Source organism: Erigeron canadensis, chromosome 9 (assembly GCF_010389155.1).
Source record: "Erigeron canadensis isolate Cc75 chromosome 9, C_canadensis_v1, whole genome shotgun sequence".
Taxonomy (NCBI): Eukaryota; Viridiplantae; Streptophyta; class Magnoliopsida; order Asterales; family Asteraceae; genus Erigeron; species Erigeron canadensis.
The window spans coordinates 27,002,180-27,019,443 of NC_057769.1; the positions used below are offsets into that span (position 1 = coordinate 27,002,180).

Consider the following 17,264-nt stretch of genomic DNA (forward strand, 5'->3'; position numbering starts at 1 on the left):
TGTTTCTTTCATATAAATATAGATGGAACTACTAGTAATAATTTTAATGTATTATTAACTTGCTTTGTTTTTCGTCTTATCTACTATTATTCATCAGCAAAAACCGTTCCAATTAAAGCTTTCTCCAAGAGGAAAAGTAGTCCGAATTAAATAGTTGGTAGCATAAAGGGATTATTAAAAGGAGTTACCATCATCTTGGAACGGACATCAGCTTACGAACATGAAAATGATAGTCTCGATCAGCTTACGTTTAGCTCGTATGCCAGCTGCTGGGTTGTCCAAATCCTTTTTTCACGGTTTTGTATTTATGTAACCTTTAAGTCATAGACTGTACATTGTACATATGCTTGTAAGTTGTAACCGGTTTGATATTGAGGTAATGAATAGAGTCCGCCTTAATCACAAAGATATAATTCTGAAAAAAATATAATAACATAAGCAAAAATCATGTCATTTTGGAAATAAAAAATCATGTCACTTCGTTGATAAATTCATGATCCAAAAAATAAATCATGTCATTTCACAAATTTAAAATTTTGACAACAAAAATATACTACTAATCTTCAAAGAAGCATCTTTAAATAACATAAATAAAATATTTACAAATGTTATTTGTAAACACAAGCCTTTCAGCCTTTCATATATTTTTGCAAAACTGTAATCATGTTGATATACATTTGATTGGATACAACTTTGGAGTTAATTACAAGATGACTGAACAAATTGATAGATTACAAAACATGCATATGCATACATTATTGCAGTTGAGCAGCTTTAAACAATTCTTTCCATTTTTCTGCATCACTTCCTGGTCCATCACCCTACACCATAACAGCACTTGACAATATAACTCGTTTACCTCAAAACCATTGTAAAACTCGTTTAGTATTATTTGCAACACGTAACAGACCGACCTCATACAAGATTGCATCAATGACTAATATTGCCATAATATTAGATGCATGTATGATATGTTATCAGGGGAACAAACTTTCTAGTCTTCACGCATATAAAAATTCATATTACTTACCAGGACAGAATTGATCTCATATATTTGGCCTTCGGTGAAATCTATGTCCAAGGCTTGTATACAAGCTTCAGCAACTACCAGCCTACTAACCTCTCCTACGAGTTTATCTCCTAAAAAGCACAAACAATCAAAAGAATAATATTTACCCACAAAAACACCAGTGTTATAACAAATCAACAAAAAGGTCATGTATTCAAATTGGTTTAAGACCCTGAAAATGGTGAAGAGCATAAAATCCTATACAAATTGGCAATAAAAATCATACTAACAGTTTGTAGCGAACGTAAAAAGGGTGAGATTCAAGTACCTTGACCAATAAGAACGGCTCGTCTTTCACCTGCTGTAGCTTGGAGCAGAGTATTTAAATCATATGATGTATAAGGTCCATCTGTCAACCTACCAGGTCTAATATCACAAATATACAGCACTATTAAGTACAGAATGTGAGTATGTGACAGAGGTAAAACCATCTTCTTGATACAAATTGAGGAATGAGATTATAAACCGCAAACCTTATTATAGTATAAGGAAGCCCGGAGTTAATAACGAAGTCCTCTCCCATCTTCTTGTATTTGAGAACACCAAAAAGGTTCATGATGCTGACATCACGGTGGAGTGAAATTTAAGAAAACTTTTAGTTTTAACTTTCTACTTGCACCATAGACATGTTCGAACATGATAAGTAACAAGCATTAAGGGTGTTTTAATTAACCATCTGCTAGATAAGGGTGTCTGGATATGCATTTTGAAACAGATTGCCTAATAATTGCAACTTGATGTCACAAAAATATGGTTTAACGGTTTGGATAAATATATCTCCTGATTATTTGATTCTTTTGTGGTCAAATAATCAGTTTTGGATAACGATTGTCCCCTTTTTTAGCCTAACTAGAGAAATTGTTGCTCCCCATTTTCCTTACAAAAATGTCATCATTACAACTTCAAACAGCAAAAGCACATTCAATCATTATCTCGGACATCACATTTAGTTTTTGGTTATCCGACTCTAAGATTACATGTCATAAAATCACTTTCAAAATGAAAATCCAAATACCACGTCAGTTTCAGAACACAAAAATACCTGGAGATCTCAGATTCCAGATGGGCAACAGAGAAGGGTAAAAACAAGAGTGAACATATAAAATAGTTGAATGTATTGACCGAATTTGTTGAAGTACTAACACATGATTCTTCAGAGACAAATGAATTTAACAGCATGGACTTAGATGGTATCCATACCTCCAAGGTAGTTCATTAGACTTGGTAACTCCTACTGATGAAACTAGGATGAGTCTTGAAAGTGACCGAGGTAATACTGATACAAGGTTTCTCACGCCTTCCCAGTCTTCAATGCCAAATGACGTTAAATCGTTAGAAATGAAGGATATCACAAATTATGAAAGGCCCAAAGATTAAAACTAACACAAAATTTAATGGTAAGTATATGCATATGTTCATGCACTAATATATATGAGAATAAAATAATATTCCCAGATAATTTTCCACCAAGGATGATTCAGACCTACTCTTTCAGGTGTGTTATCCCCATCCCATCGCTTTGATGGAAAAGCTGTAGTACCGGTGCAACATATAACATGTGTTATGCCCTGTGCATCATAATATTCACAGGTCATTGCAGAAAACTAGAAGGGGAAAATGGGTGGATTGGGCAACAGATTTTCTTGTGTGTGGATCAAATTGAGCCTGGTTGGTTTGACACAAACACTTTTATCGAATTCTTTTTAAATATTAGTGGGTCAGATGTGAATAAAAAGTTATATTATTTCAATAAAAATCTAATCTTGTTTAAGAAAATGATCTAGGAGATTTAATGCATTAAAAATACGCTTTTTCCAACTTTTGGCCCATTTTGACCCTTTTTATTTTAGGCTAAGTTTATATAACATACCCATTAGAGATAAATGCCCTAATCAACATCAACAATTCACAAGTAAACGGTCGAAGTAAATACCAGTACTGGAAAACTGACCGTTCAAGAAAACCTTAATGGAACCTGAGAGTACAAACCTCAAACATAGATGGGTCAAGCTCCCCTGAGTTTCGAGTGTCAGCTTTCATCACCTACCAAAAGGCCTTTTTAAATAAAATTTCATATCATATATTGGTCGACTCATAAATGGAAGATGGTCAATATACTGGTGTCATATTTTATTGTCTTTCATAGAGGAGATTGAAAAAGAAACAAAAATAGAACAAAACAGACCTGCATTTTCTCCTCTCCTTGTTCTCCAAATAAAGTAGTGGCTTTCGCTGGATCTCGGAGTAATAGCCGCAGTTTAACATTCCGATTTAGCAATGATGCTACCACTATTTGTCCTGCGGAGAAGTAACATATCAGTACATATTAGGCTTTCATAATATACTGATAGCCTGATACACAACCTCATAGTTAAAAGGGAAGTTTTAAAATGTGGATTTTTTTCCTCTTCATTTAAAAAGGGAATGTCCACAAAAAAAAAACTTCCTGACTAGCATATGTTGAGATTTCTATTAATAACTAGTTTGTCTAGGTGGTATTTTTCCAAGTATAAGGTCTATTACAAGAACTGGTTTTTATTATAGTGGAGGAGAAAAGTCAAAAATCGAGAAGAACTCAAATGTTGTAACTAAAGTCTTTCATATCAATGAAGAGAAAAATCTTCGAAGTGAAACTCGTAGTATTATATCAAAAGCTCAACTTGAAACCTCAAGATACTAATCCCTCATATGATGCCATTTAACTATTGAAACCTCAAGATACTTCTCCCTCATATGATGGCATTTTACTATCTTAAAGGAGGGGTAAGGCGTCCTAATAGTTTTAAAAGAGACCAGGGATTCGAACCGAATTGGGTAAGCATTTAGGGATGACAGGGAAAAAGTCAAAAAAAATGGCAACAAGAACATCAGTTAAGCCACGTACATCAGAGCCAAAGACTTAACTTTCCACACGTAGCCTGAACAAGATCGGTCTCTATATACCCATTTCATACGGTACCCTTAAGAATCATTTAGAACACATATAAATACAAACCGCATAAATTTTCATAGACATGTATACATAATTCTAACCATGACTAGTCAAATCCTCTCATATCACCTCTATTCGGATTCAAAAATCATAACCTCCAACAATGAATATGATACGCTGAAATCCGTTTTCTACACAACCTGATCCTTTTACATATAAAATAATACTACACAATTCTATATATCATATCAGGTTCCAAATTCTATATATCATGTGTCCATTTTCTATAAAAGAAAATTTCCTAAAAAGTCGCCCACCATAGCAATTTTTACCCTAATGACAAATCAACCAACTTTACTATCATATCAAATAATACTACACAATTAAAATGTAAAGAAAAAAAAAAAGAATTGTACCAACTCCACCGGTGCCCCCAGTGACAAGAACAACTTTATTATTATCAGGTGAAGACAGATTTGGGTTAATGGTGTTGTCAACAGTTTCTTGTTTTAATGAATTCCTACAAACAAATGGTTTGTGTCGTTTGGAAACATGATGTTTTCTTTTATTATTATTAAGAGATAATAATAATGAGGAAAAAACAGGGCAAGTTTGAAGGAAATGTGTTGTGGGGATTATTTTATTATGGAGATGGACGACTTCAGTTGTGAGGGATAGTCTGGAAGCCATGAGTGACGGAAATCAAGAATGGAAATGAAATGGTGGGAGTCTTTCTTTGGATGGATGGGTGGTGGTTATGGTTTTAAATCTTAAGAGAATATGTCACAAATGGTCCTTGTGGTTTGTCACATTTGTATTTTGCCCTCTGTGCTTTTTTTTCGTCGCAACTGGTCCCTAACTTTTTCATTTTTATTGCTAGAAGCCCCTGGTATTAACTTCTGTTAAATTTCACCGTTAAAACCCTTCACGTGCGAATCACGTGAGGGTATAATCGTCCCATTTCCAATCACAAGGACTATTTGTAATAATAAATCATTTGGAATTTAATATGTTTATACCTATTCTATTTATCTTACACCAGATCTATATATATATATATACATATACTAACATATCTATCTAATCTTTATCTTCTATAATCTAATTTATGTTAACAAGAAAAAGCTCCGATTTTTTAATCCTCAGCAAAACCCAACTAGTTCAATCACTCAAAAACCCAATATCATTTTTTTATAATCACTTACCAATCAAAACCCAATTCTATTAATCAAGTTTCTCATCATAAATCAAACCCATTTGTAAAAGTTCATCAAATCTTGATTCATGACGTTATCTCTGAGTTTAATCAACAATGTTTAAGCAATACAAATAAATATAGAAGACCCCGATGGAGTATATATATGCGCCGGAAAAATAGAAAAATGGAGGTGGCGGTGTTGGATGGTTGATTGGACCAGCTTCCAGAAAGAAGCACCGCCCCCGTCCGCTATAATCTATTGTAGGAAACCAAAAGATGCCAAATATGGTGAATCTTGTTTGTATGTGCCAAAAAGAATGCATCAGATTAAAAAAAACCAAATAGAAAGGAGTTAATAATACCTTTAAATGGACATATGTTTGTTATTCTCCACATGTTCATTTTCGTGTTTACAACATTCTTAGTGGATGAAAGTGGGCATATGTTTGTAGCTTTGTTACATGACATGCAATTCATCATCATCCTTGGATATAAGTTTTAGATTTTTTTTTTTTTTTAATTTGTGGTATTTTAGATTTAATAGCAACATGAAGATTTGTGATATTCAATTTGAAGATGCCTCGGACTAAAAATATGCTTCTGGTAAGCAATTATGTACGTATTTTTTTAACGTGTTTTTTTAGCGATAGTTTGGATAGATTATAGTTAATGTTGGGCTTGTGATATACATTTTGTTGCTTCATAATAGATTCATAGATAATGATTAAAAATGAGGATAGAGATGAAGGATTTACAGAAAAAGAAATATGAATTTGGATTTAGAGTTGTGTGTTTGGTCGGATTTTGGTGGTGGTGACCGGAAGAGAAAGATGAAAAATAATGCATGATGATTGATTGTGTGTGTGTTTGTAGATCAGTGAAGAAGGAAGAAGAGTGAAAGAATAAGATTAGGGTTTTTTTTGGGAAAGTTTAATTTGGGGGTTTAATGAAAGAGAAGGACAAAACATGAGTAAATATAGTGGTAGTGTAACTTGAATGGACAATTTATGCCCTCTTTAAACGGCGAAATTTAACTGAAGTTAGTGTCAAGGGCTTCTAGCAACGAAAATGAAAAAGTCAGGGACCAGTTGCAACGAAAAAAAAGCACAGGGGGCAAAATGCGAATGTAACAAACCACATGGACCATTTGTGACATTTTCTCTTAATCTAATGAAGAATCTTTTATATGTACTTGGTTTCAAAATCTTAAATTAAATTTCTTTTGTTTTTTCTTTAAACTACAAAATGTATGTATTTGCTAAACAAAGACCTAAGGGCTTTTATTAAGATGCATTAAATAGTTGTAAATTTACCATAAAAATCAAGGGTGGACTTTTGATATGAAAACGTAAAATCTTTTTATACATATTAAGTAAAGCCCTAAGAGCTTTGTTTAGCATTTTCCATATATATAAATAGCGTTACTCGGTTTCCGTGCAGCTTTCTTTTTCTGCAACATTAGCCCTTGTCGTTAAATCTTTAAGTTTTTTTCCAAACTAGTATAATATGCAAACTTATTTACCAAATTAATATAAATTCAAAATTGTTTAAAATTAGTATAGTTTAAGAAAAATATATATTCTTTTTATTTTTTCCTTTAGTTATTTAATCTATTTTGCTAATCAAACAATATACAATCAAATGAATGAGTGGTTTCAATTTTAAAAAAAATTGTTCCGTTAGTACTTAAAATAAAAGTATCTAGAATAAACAATATTAGTTTAATTATACTCGACATAATTAACAAAACATACTTCATTTGTTTTTTAAGGGCGTTTGTAGTTGTGTAAAATGTTTTTTAGTTTTTCATTTCTAATTTCTTAAAAAATGGAAAGAGTATTTCTTTTCTAGAAAACAAATGAAAATTTTAAAAACGCTTTCAAAACTATAATGCTTTTTTTTCATTTTCCCATTTAAAAAACATATTCTAATATACTCAGTTAAGTGAGAGGTTGAAGGTGGAGTCATCTACATTGAAGCAAACTTTTTTCTTTTCTTTCTTTTTATTCGAATTATATTCTCCAATCTAGGGTACGTGACCATTATACGGTGAGGTTTTTCCTAATGTCGCATACCGACTGAATGTTCGAAAAAAAATTATTATAAAATTAGTATGTGGGGATTTTTCAACCAAACTAAGTGTGTAAACCCCATATTTATTTATTTTTTTCCTTTCCAAAAAATGTAATTTTTAAAGCCAAAGTATATTTTACAAATGATTTAATTTTTTTCCTTTCCAAAAAATGTAATTTTTAAACCAAAGTATATTTTACAAATGAAATCAAAAATACACTTAAATATATTTAGATTTAGAAAAAGAAATTTGTGAAAACCTAGCCGCTCTACTTGAAATATATATACACTAGAATAATTCTCATTTCCCACATTCTCTTTTCCTTTTTCATTTTATGTTTTTTCTCTTTCCTTTTTGAAATTTAGTTCCCACAGTTTCTTAAACCTAAAAGTTTTAAGTTTTCCACAATGTACTCAATCAAATCACTTCGAGAATGGTTTGATATGATGATTGGAAAGCTGAAAGGCATGCCAGTCATAGCCTGCCACTTTTCCGGTGGTTTACCCGTGCCTGTAAACTATGAAAGTGATGAGTATATATCTATCTCTATTTATATGTATTTATATGTCTATGTATGTGTATCTAAACTCTATTTATATGTATTTATATGTATGTATGTATCTTTGTCTGTATATATTTGTATGTTTTTGTAGGTTTAAATTATTTAATTTTATATCATTACTATTTTTATTATTTAATTAGATTGGATATAGATATAGATTTATGTCTATATGTGTCAGTATCTATATTTATGTATTTGGTATATTTTATTTGAATTTAATAACTATAATGTCTTTACCTATTTTTATCACTATCATTATGTTAATTCATTTGATTTGATTTAATTTGATGATGATTAGATTAGATATTTTAGATTCGAAAAAGATGTCGGTACGTGTGGTTGTGTATATATTTTAATTTGTAATAAATATAGCAGTATCTTAATTATATTTTTATTGTTGATATTTATGGTAAGATTTTTTTGTCAATCCTATATATTAGGATGTATTATTATCTATCTATAATATAAAGCTGAGTTATAGTTCTTTAGTTAGAACTAAAATTGTGATTAAACTTATGATTGAATTTATGGGGGGCTTAATGTATTGATGTTTATTATGTTCAAATTGTTATGGTGCATGTATGTTGAGTGAAAGAAATGAAAAAATTTATATAGGAATTTATGATTTTCAATGCTGAATGTAAGTGTTAGTTGTGTGTTATTAGGACCTTTGAACTATCTATCGTTAAATGTGGTTAAAGTTATCTTTTCTTTTTTTAACATAAAATTAATGATGTAATAGCAACCAATAGAGATTCTTTCTTTCTATTACATCATCTACATTGAAGCAAACTTTTTTCTTTTCTTTCTTCTTATTCGAATTATATTCTCCAATCTAGGGTACGTGACCATTATACGGTGAGATTTCCTAATGTCGCATACCAAATATATGCTAGAAAAAAAATTATTATAAAATTAGTATGTGGGGATTTTTCACCCAAATTGAGTGTGCAAACCCAATATTTAATTTATTTTCCTTTCCAAAAAATGTAACTTTTAAACCCAAAATATATTTTACAAATGAAATCAAAAACACACGTAAATATATTTAGATTTAGAAAGAGAAATTTGTGAAAACCTAGCCTCTCTACCTGAATATATATATATATATATATATATATACATTAGAATAATTCCTATTTCCCACATTCTATGTGCATTTTTCTTTTTTTATTAGTTTTTTTTCTTTCCTTTTTGAAATTTGGTTCCCACGGTTTCTTAAACCCTAAAAGTTAATTTTTCACAATGTACTCAATCAAATCACTTCGAGAATGGTTTGATAGGATGATTGGAAAGCTGAAAGGCGTGCCGGTCATAACTTGCCACTTTTCCGGTGGTTTACCCGTGTCTATAAACTATGAAAGTGATGAGTATGTATCTATCTCTATTTATATGTATGTATATGTATTTATATGTATATGTATGTGTATCTAATTTCTATTTATATGTATTTATATGTATATATGTATCTTTATCTGTATACATTTGTATGTTTTTGTGGGTTTAAATTATTTAACTTTATATCATTACTATTTTTATTTTTTAATTGGACTAGATATAGATGTAGATTTATGTATATATGTGTCAGTATTTATATGTACATATTGGGTATATTTTATTTAAATTTAATAACTACTATAATGTGTGTAGATATCTTTTCCAGTATCATTATATTACTTAATTTGATTTTATTTGATTTGATGACTATTATATTAGATATTTTAGATTTGATAGAGATGTCGGTACGTGTGGTTGTGTATATATTTTAATTTGTAATAAATATAGCAGTTGCTTAATGATATATTTATTGTTGATATTTATGGTAAGATTTTTTTTGTTAATCCTATATATTAGGATGTATTATTATCTATCTATGATATAATGTTGAGTTATAGTTACTTATTTAAAACAAAAATTGTGATTAAACTTATGATTGAATTTATGAGGGGCTTAATGCATTGATGTTTATTATGTTCAAATTGTTATGGTGCATGTATGTTGAGTGAAAAAAATCAAGAAATTTATATGGGAATTTATGTTCAAATTAATATGTCAAGAAAGTTTCTTTATGATAAAAATGAACTTTTCAGATTCCTAATTAACGCCAATCCATGACTGTACAAACAAATTAGAGGGATAATGAATGGGAATATGCAGAAACCACAAAATGGTCTTAGTGCTCCATATGTGTTGCACACGCAACAATCTACTCATACATAAAGGAAATCATCAAACAACCAGTAAGTATACTAGACTTTCTATTGTTATCAAATTTTTTTGCATATTGTTTTATAACATAAAATGATTTATTGACTACTCTTACATAGAAATAAGTAGTATCAAATATATATGGCTGTAAATTTTTTTTATCATTTTCAATAACTAGCGAAAATGATAATATACATATATCTAAAGCTTTCACAGTCCATATGATACAATTCCAACTGCCATCATCCACGAGAATGAAAGCCAACCCAAATCTTGGAAATGTTCCTTCCATTTTTCTCAAGGTATATTTTGGGCAACCTTTGACATGTTCATATCATTTCCAATGTTTTCGTGGCCGAACCGTACCGGCCGGTTAGCCCGGTTGGGCCGTGACCCGGTGTACATAACGGCCCGGTTGATGCTGTTGGCTCGGACGTGCAAAGAGCCGGGCGGTTGGGCCAATAACCGGTGGTTGGGCCAGTAACCAGCGGTTCAGGTTAGTGGACTTTTTTTAGTTTTTTTCTGAATTGGGCTACTTAACTAAATAATCCCTAAAAATTCTTTAAAAAAAAACGTGGCTAGTCATATTTTGGGGTAAAAAAAAAAACGTGGGCAGTAACCTAAGTTGAATTTTTTTCATCATCTAATTCTAATCAATTCCTAACTTGATGAAAGAAACGTGGGCAGTCAAATTCTTTTCAAAACCTAATTCTAATCAATTCCTAAGTTCCAATTGAATCTTCAGTTCTTCACATCTTCCAAGCTCTCATCAAGTAAAGCAGCTTCACAATAGACAAGAGGTAATTCACTTCCTTTTTTTTAGAAAATAAAATCGTTTATAATAACTAATAAGTATATTTGCCATTGGGGTGTTAGCCCAGTGGTCAGGGGGTTTTCCACAAAGTGGTTTCCTCCTGGGGGGTCTCAGGTTCGAATCCTGCCACATGCAAATGTGGTGAGGGGGCCTTAGCAATGTTATACTCATCTAACACATGAGGAGCAAACAGTTTAGGGTATTGCCAGGAGATGAACCGGTGTGGGCGCATCCGCGTGGAGGGTGTTAGTCATTTATCCGTTACTGCCTTTCAAAAAAAAAAAAAGTATATTTATAGTTTTTAATTATTCCATCAATTTTGTGAAGTTGTAAGTTATATACTTGTATGAGTTGTATATATATATGATTATATTCATGGTTTAATAATCTGGTTGGTTTAAGTTTACATAGGAAATGTGTTATTAGTAAAATCAGTTTATGCACTTATGGTGTTTGATAAAATGCCTAAGTGAAATGAAAAGTACTAGATACATGGTTTCTGTCCAAACTTCAAACTATCGACTTTAATAAGTTCATGTGTTATACATTACTGATTTGAGACTAGCTATAATATGAAGCTAGTTTTATTTTGTAGAGCATGAATCCAGAAGAGCCTGTACCAGGCTCGAGCACCCAATCAAGTCATCGTTTAAAGAAGGATATCGCCTGGGACCATGTTAATGAAGTAGTCGACGGGTCAGGAAAACAAGTGTTTGAATGTAGACATTGCAAAAATATATTTCGTGGAGGGGGCATTAACAGAATGAAACAACATCTTGCTGGGATTAAAGCAAATATTGTGTCATGTAAAGATGTCCCTGGCAGATGTTAGGACTAAAATAAAACTTGCTTTTGAGGGGTCACAAAAACCAAAACAGATTCGTGGCGATGGAACAACTAGAATTCAAGAAGAGCAGACTGCTAGCACACAAAGAAGTGTTGGTACTAAAAGGAAAGCATCTTCTACATCCGACAATGCACAATCATATTTTCCAAGGGGTGCGCATGATACTTCTCAGCCTTCACTTAAATCAGTTTGGCAAAGTAAAGAAAGGGTACATGATACCGATCTAGCTGTTGCAATGTGGATATATGATGCTTGTATACCGATGAACGCTATTAATTCTCCTCTACTTCCAATTGCAATGAGCAAAGTAGCTTCTATGGGACATGGATATACTGGACCTTCCTATCATGCCGTTCGTGTGAGTTTGTTAAAAGATGCCAAACAATCTGTGAAACTCATAGTTGATTCTTATAGAGAATATTGGTCAGAATCAGGTTGCACTATAATGAGTGATGGATGGAGGGATGCTTGACAAAGACCTCTAATTAATTTCTTGGTTTATTGTCCAAAGGGGGTTTCATTCATCAAATCTGTTGATGCGTCTGATATTGAGAGTAATGCATAACGCTTATGCAATTTGTTTAGTGATATAGTCGAGATTGTTGGTTCTAAGAACATTGTTCACTTGGTCACTGATAATGCTGCAAATCACAAGGCGGCAGGAAGATTATTAAGTGAAAAATACCCATTGATTTCTTGGTCTCCATGTGCAGCTCACTGTATAAATTTGATCATGAAGGACGTTTCAGAGATACCTGAAGTGGCTAATTTGATACAACTTGCATCACGGATAACAGTTTTCATGTATAACCATAAATGGCCCTTAAATTGGTTGAGAAAAAGACCTGGTTGGACAGAAATCATTCGCCCAGGAGCCACCAGGTTTGGTACCTCATTTATTGCCTTGAAGAGTTTATGTGATCACAAATCTGATTTGCAAGCTTTAGTGACCTCTAATGATTTCAAGAAAATGTTAAAAATGCCAAAAGCTAAAGATGTGAGACAAACTATCTTAGAGGACAAGTTTTGGCAAAACTGTTTGATAACAGTTAAGGTAATGAGTCCGATCTTGAGACTTTTGCGTGTGTGCGACTCTGATGAAAAACCTTCATTAGGTTATGTGTTTGAAGGTATGCTTAGGGTTAAGAATGGCCTCAAAGAGTTGTTTCAAAGGAAGAAACGTCTTTATAAGCAATATGTTGACATTGTTGATGCTCGTTGGGATAAGATGTTACGCAAAAGTCTTCATGCAGCAGCTTACTGGCTAAATCTAACGTTTCAATATGAAAGAGATAATCGTGAGGAAAAGCAAGAGGGATTTGAGGGGGTTCTTGATATGCTTGAGAAGATGTCTGAAGGTAACCGAATATATATTTCAGATTTAGCCAAATTTCGGGATAAGACAGGTGGCTTTGGTAGACCTCTCGCTTTGGCTTTGGTAGACCTCTCGCTTTGTCTTCAGTAAATTTTCGTCCTGGTTAGACTACATTACTTATTATTTTTAAATATTATACTATTATAATTTATAAGTATAAGTGTAAAGTTTATGCAAACTGTATGATTAGATGAGTGGTGGAAAGCATTTGGTGGAGATTGCCCGCACTTGCAATCATTTGCCGTTAGAATTTTAAGTCAAATTGCGTCTTTTTCCGGATGTGAACGTAATTGGAGTGTTTTTGAGAGAATCCACACCAAAAGAAGGAACCGCTTAGAGCACCAAAGGCTAAGTGACCTGGTCTACATCCATTACAACTTACGCCTACAAAATAGGTTTGGCTATGTTGATTATTTTTCTTATTTTAGTTTTTTTTTTTCTTTTGAATAAAAACATTAACAATTGAACTTATTAGGTTAAATGAGAATAAACGACCATATGATCCTGTGATTATCAAAGCATTGATAGAACCGAATTTTGGGTGGTTGAAGAAGAGCCAACAGGAGAGCTTGATTATGATGAATTAGAAAATATGATAGACGAAGAGCCGCCAGCCAATATTGACCCGTCCCAAACACAAGCAGGTTAGTATTCTTATTTTAATGATGTATAATGAACTTTTATATTTTATAGTAATGTAAGTTTCATTGTCATTTGTTAAATTTAGGCCAAAATATTAATGAAGATGATGATTTGATTCTACTCGATGATGATGATGAAGTTGAAGCTACTGAGGATGAATTGGATGATCTGTAGTTTTATGTCTTGCACTTAAATCTTAAATGTTTAATATTTTAACTCCTAGTGATTCTAGTGATCTTTTGAATGATGAATGGTTGCTTTTAGACTTTAATTATTTGGGATTTTTTTCAAATTTTTTCTATATTTATTATAATATTTTTAATGTTTCCGGTTCTCTAATCCGGCCCGACCGATCCAACCGATCCGACCAATAACCAGTAAAGATACCGGTTCGCCTTCCGGTCCGGTTTTAAAAACATTGTTCATTTCTACTTAAGGTATATATTTATGTTTTACGTGGCATCTGATAGAGATTCCATTATATATAACTCAATCGACCCATATATTCATACTAAAAGACCATCAGGATTCAAATGTTATAAAAAACTTTTTAATAATTAATGACTTAAACTATGGACTTTTTCTCATACACTTTGTTGCAACCATTTTATAATTTTTGGAGAAATGATAGTTTCTATCCAAATTAAAAGTAGAGGTTGGTGTAAAGTTTGTTTCCATGTATCGATATAGATTTTAACTTTTTAAATATGCTAAAGTTTTTTTTTTTGCAAGTTATGTTTTTTAGATTTTAGACTCGTGTCCAATATTGGACACGGTACTTACGATATTATCAATATTAAATCTTCATACATTTAAATCATAAATTATAATTTTGTAAAAATACGGTTTAAAGTGTTATATTTTGCAAGTTGTAGTACAATAATCATATGTTCGTCACTGTCATTATTAGCCTAGACATATTGATTAATATGTTTGCCGTAGTCATTCTATAAGGCACATGTTATATATAATAATTTCTCTATTATAGATTATTTTAAAACCATGTGTACTTATAATGTGATATTATTATGAAAAATATTTAAGAATTGAAATATAAACATACTTGTGATTCTGTACTTGACATTCAAGTATATGTATTTGATCATGATGCGAATCCAAAACACGCATAGGTTTATTTTCAATCACATGTCCTATAATAATTTGATTACAATTAGAATTGTTTCTATATTCTTTGATAACAATTAGGACTCTTGATTTGAAATTCCTATTGTGTTTAAAATGATGAGGTTATATATCGTCATCTGTTATTATGTTTGAGATATGTATCTAGAGTTTAATTTATGTTTATATTAAATATTAAGCTAAATATTAATATTTATAATTTATAAAAATCTAATATAATATTTGTTAATAAGTCATTAGGTTTTGAAATAAATTTTTGTAGACAATATTTTATATGTTGAACTTTTTTTAATTAATTAAATGATTGCAAATTTTAAAGAATTCTCTCAAGTTGATGGCTAAAAATATATATAGATTATTCAGGGCTAAAAAGTGTAAATTATTTATGGAAAACAAAAAAGTGTAAATTAATAAGACTTTTTCTACAAATTAATATAAATATCAATATAATAATATATTTGGATAATGATCATCAATATTTTTAATTTGTAGTTTATCTAAATGATGACATCATCAAAAGTCAATTTGATAAAATTGAGTGATGTGATTGGTTAATAAGTCATTAGTTTAACTGTCTTATAGTATATATTAAGATTAAGATTAAGATACCAGTGATTCAGATAATTTAATTATCTCTTAGCCATAAGTTTTACTTTTAGACCATACCTTTTTACCTTCAAATTTCATACTTTATCACAAGACTTTCATTATAACTTATAATATACCCAATCAAAATAAAATAAAATACAACAAATACTATAAAGGGAATAATTAATATACCCATAAGTTTTACTTTTAGACCATACCTTTTCACCTCCCGCTTTTATGAAAACATGAAAACATATGTAACCTGAATTATTTGGAAACACCTAAGTTAGATGCTTCAAGAAGCATATTGGTTATCCTTTTCAAAAAACTTCATAATATTTTTTATTATACTAAAACACAGTTGATTTAATAACTTATCGACCAATCACACTTTTCAATTTCTTAAAGTTGACTTTTGATTTCAATTTTGACTTTAATTTACACTTTTTTGTTTTCCAACACAAATTTACACTTTTTACCTAATAATTTTAATATAATAGATAAGTAATAGCTAATATATATCCAATAAATTAATAACTAATATTTATCCACTCGAATAATAACTGATATATCCAATTGAATAATAACTAATATATATCTAATAATATGTTTTATCATATAACTATAAAATTAGTTAATTCAAAATAGATAAAATTTAATGTAAATATATTAAGATTTTAAGAGGAACTGTACTATATTTTTTTATTAAAGTGTTTAGTAATTATCATGACATATAAAAAAAAGCATATAAAAATATAATTCATTATAAGAAAAACATATAACATTATCATATTCTAATTGAAATATTTAAAATATTGATATTATTTATAATAGTGTAAAATAAGAATGTAATATACCATGTGTAACAATAAAACAAATAAAATAATAGTGACCTATTATAATTTTTTAATTGTCAAATATCGCTATATATAACACAGTTTACAACTTTGATGGACATATTATATTTTGTAATATTCAAATATCACTAATCATGTCACAGTAAACAACTTCGATAAACATATTTTAAAAAAAATATTTCAATATAAAACTCAAACTGTTGATATATAGATAAGTTTTTTATTATTCAAAATTATATTAAATTTTAAACTATAATAAATTAACATCTAATATTGATAACATCATAAGCCCCGTGTATTAGACACGAGCTTAAAATCTAGTACCTAATTAAAATAAGGGGAAAGCTTAGGTAAAGCGTGCAATATCTATCTTAGGTAAAACATGTGTATTTCAGGGGGCTTATGTAAAATTCAGGGGGTTATGTAAATTTATCAAATTTAAAAATTTAACTTGTAACTTTTTTTAACATGATAGGTAAAGTTATACAGTACTGATCATTTTTTTTCATAAAATAAAATAATAAATTATAATAAATATAATATAAAAACAAAAGAAAGGGACCTACTATCCCCATTTACTAAAGTGAACTAAATTCACCTATACACTTATACATCTAAACTTTACTTATACCTTTAACTATTTACTTCTTTATCATAGATCCCTATATTAACTAAATTCACCTATACACTTATACATCTAAACTTTACTTATACCTTTAACTATTTACTTCTTCATCACAGATCCCTATATTTACTCACTTTTTTCCCTTCCTGAATTATGCTTATCAAAGGAATTAGCCTAGTGATAAGGCAAACACTTTGTGACCTTAAGGTCTCAGGTTCAATCCCTGCTGGGAACAAAAAATAATTCCTTTAAGGTACTCGTTACCAATGAAGCCTAGACTCATATGTGAAGTTTAAATATGCGGGTTCGATCCTTCGGGATGCCCAGATC

The 17,264-nt window shown here is 30.5% G+C and overlaps 2 protein-coding genes across 2 annotated transcripts; one reads left to right on the forward strand and one right to left on the reverse strand.

The window, feature by feature from the left end:
* Window positions 1–611: 611 nt before the first annotated feature.
* On the reverse strand, window positions 612–4,735 carry LOC122581458 (protein TIC 62, chloroplastic). The gene is made up of 9 exons (XM_043753691.1): window positions 4,418–4,735; window positions 3,255–3,367; window positions 3,059–3,112; window positions 2,553–2,637; window positions 2,270–2,375; window positions 1,543–1,629; window positions 1,338–1,435; window positions 1,031–1,140; window positions 612–821 (listed from the first exon to the last, which is right to left on the reverse strand). The coding sequence occupies exons 1-9, from the start codon at window positions 4,689–4,691 to the stop codon at window positions 756–758; spliced, it is 993 nt and encodes a 330-aa protein (XP_043609626.1). The 5' UTR covers window positions 4,692–4,735; the 3' UTR covers window positions 612–755.
* Window positions 4,736–11,669: 6,934 nt separating this feature from the next.
* Window positions 11,670–13,895, forward strand: LOC122583450. The gene is made up of 4 exons (XM_043755852.1): window positions 11,670–12,127; window positions 12,290–13,165; window positions 13,599–13,723; window positions 13,807–13,895. The coding sequence occupies exons 1-4, from the start codon at window positions 11,670–11,672 to the stop codon at window positions 13,893–13,895; spliced, it is 1,548 nt and encodes a 515-aa protein (XP_043611787.1).
* The last annotated feature ends 3,369 nt before the right edge of the window (window positions 13,896–17,264 follow it).

Excerpts from the sequence above, each read along its gene's own strand:
- LOC122581458 (XM_043753691.1), bottom strand. The coding sequence starts at position 4,691 with ATGGCTTCCAGACTATCCCTCACAACTGAAGTCGTCCATCTCCATAAT. Across the intron at positions 3,113-3,254 it reads AAGGAGAGGAGAAAATGCAG|GTGATGAAAGCTGACACTCG; the intron begins GTCTGTTTTGTT and ends GCCTTTTGGTAG. Across the intron at positions 822-1,030 it reads ATGAGATCAATTCTGTCCTG|GGTGATGGACCAGGAAGTGA; the intron begins GTAAGTAATATG and ends GTTATGGTGTAG.
- LOC122583450 (XM_043755852.1), top strand. The coding sequence starts at position 11,670 with ATGTCCCTGGCAGATGTTAGGACTAAAATAAAACTTGCTTTTGAGGGG. Across the intron at positions 12,128-12,289 it reads GATTCTTATAGAGAATATTG|TGATATAGTCGAGATTGTTG; the intron begins GTCAGAATCAGG and ends CAATTTGTTTAG. Across the intron at positions 13,724-13,806 it reads CCCGTCCCAAACACAAGCAG|GCCAAAATATTAATGAAGAT; the intron begins GTTAGTATTCTT and ends TGTTAAATTTAG.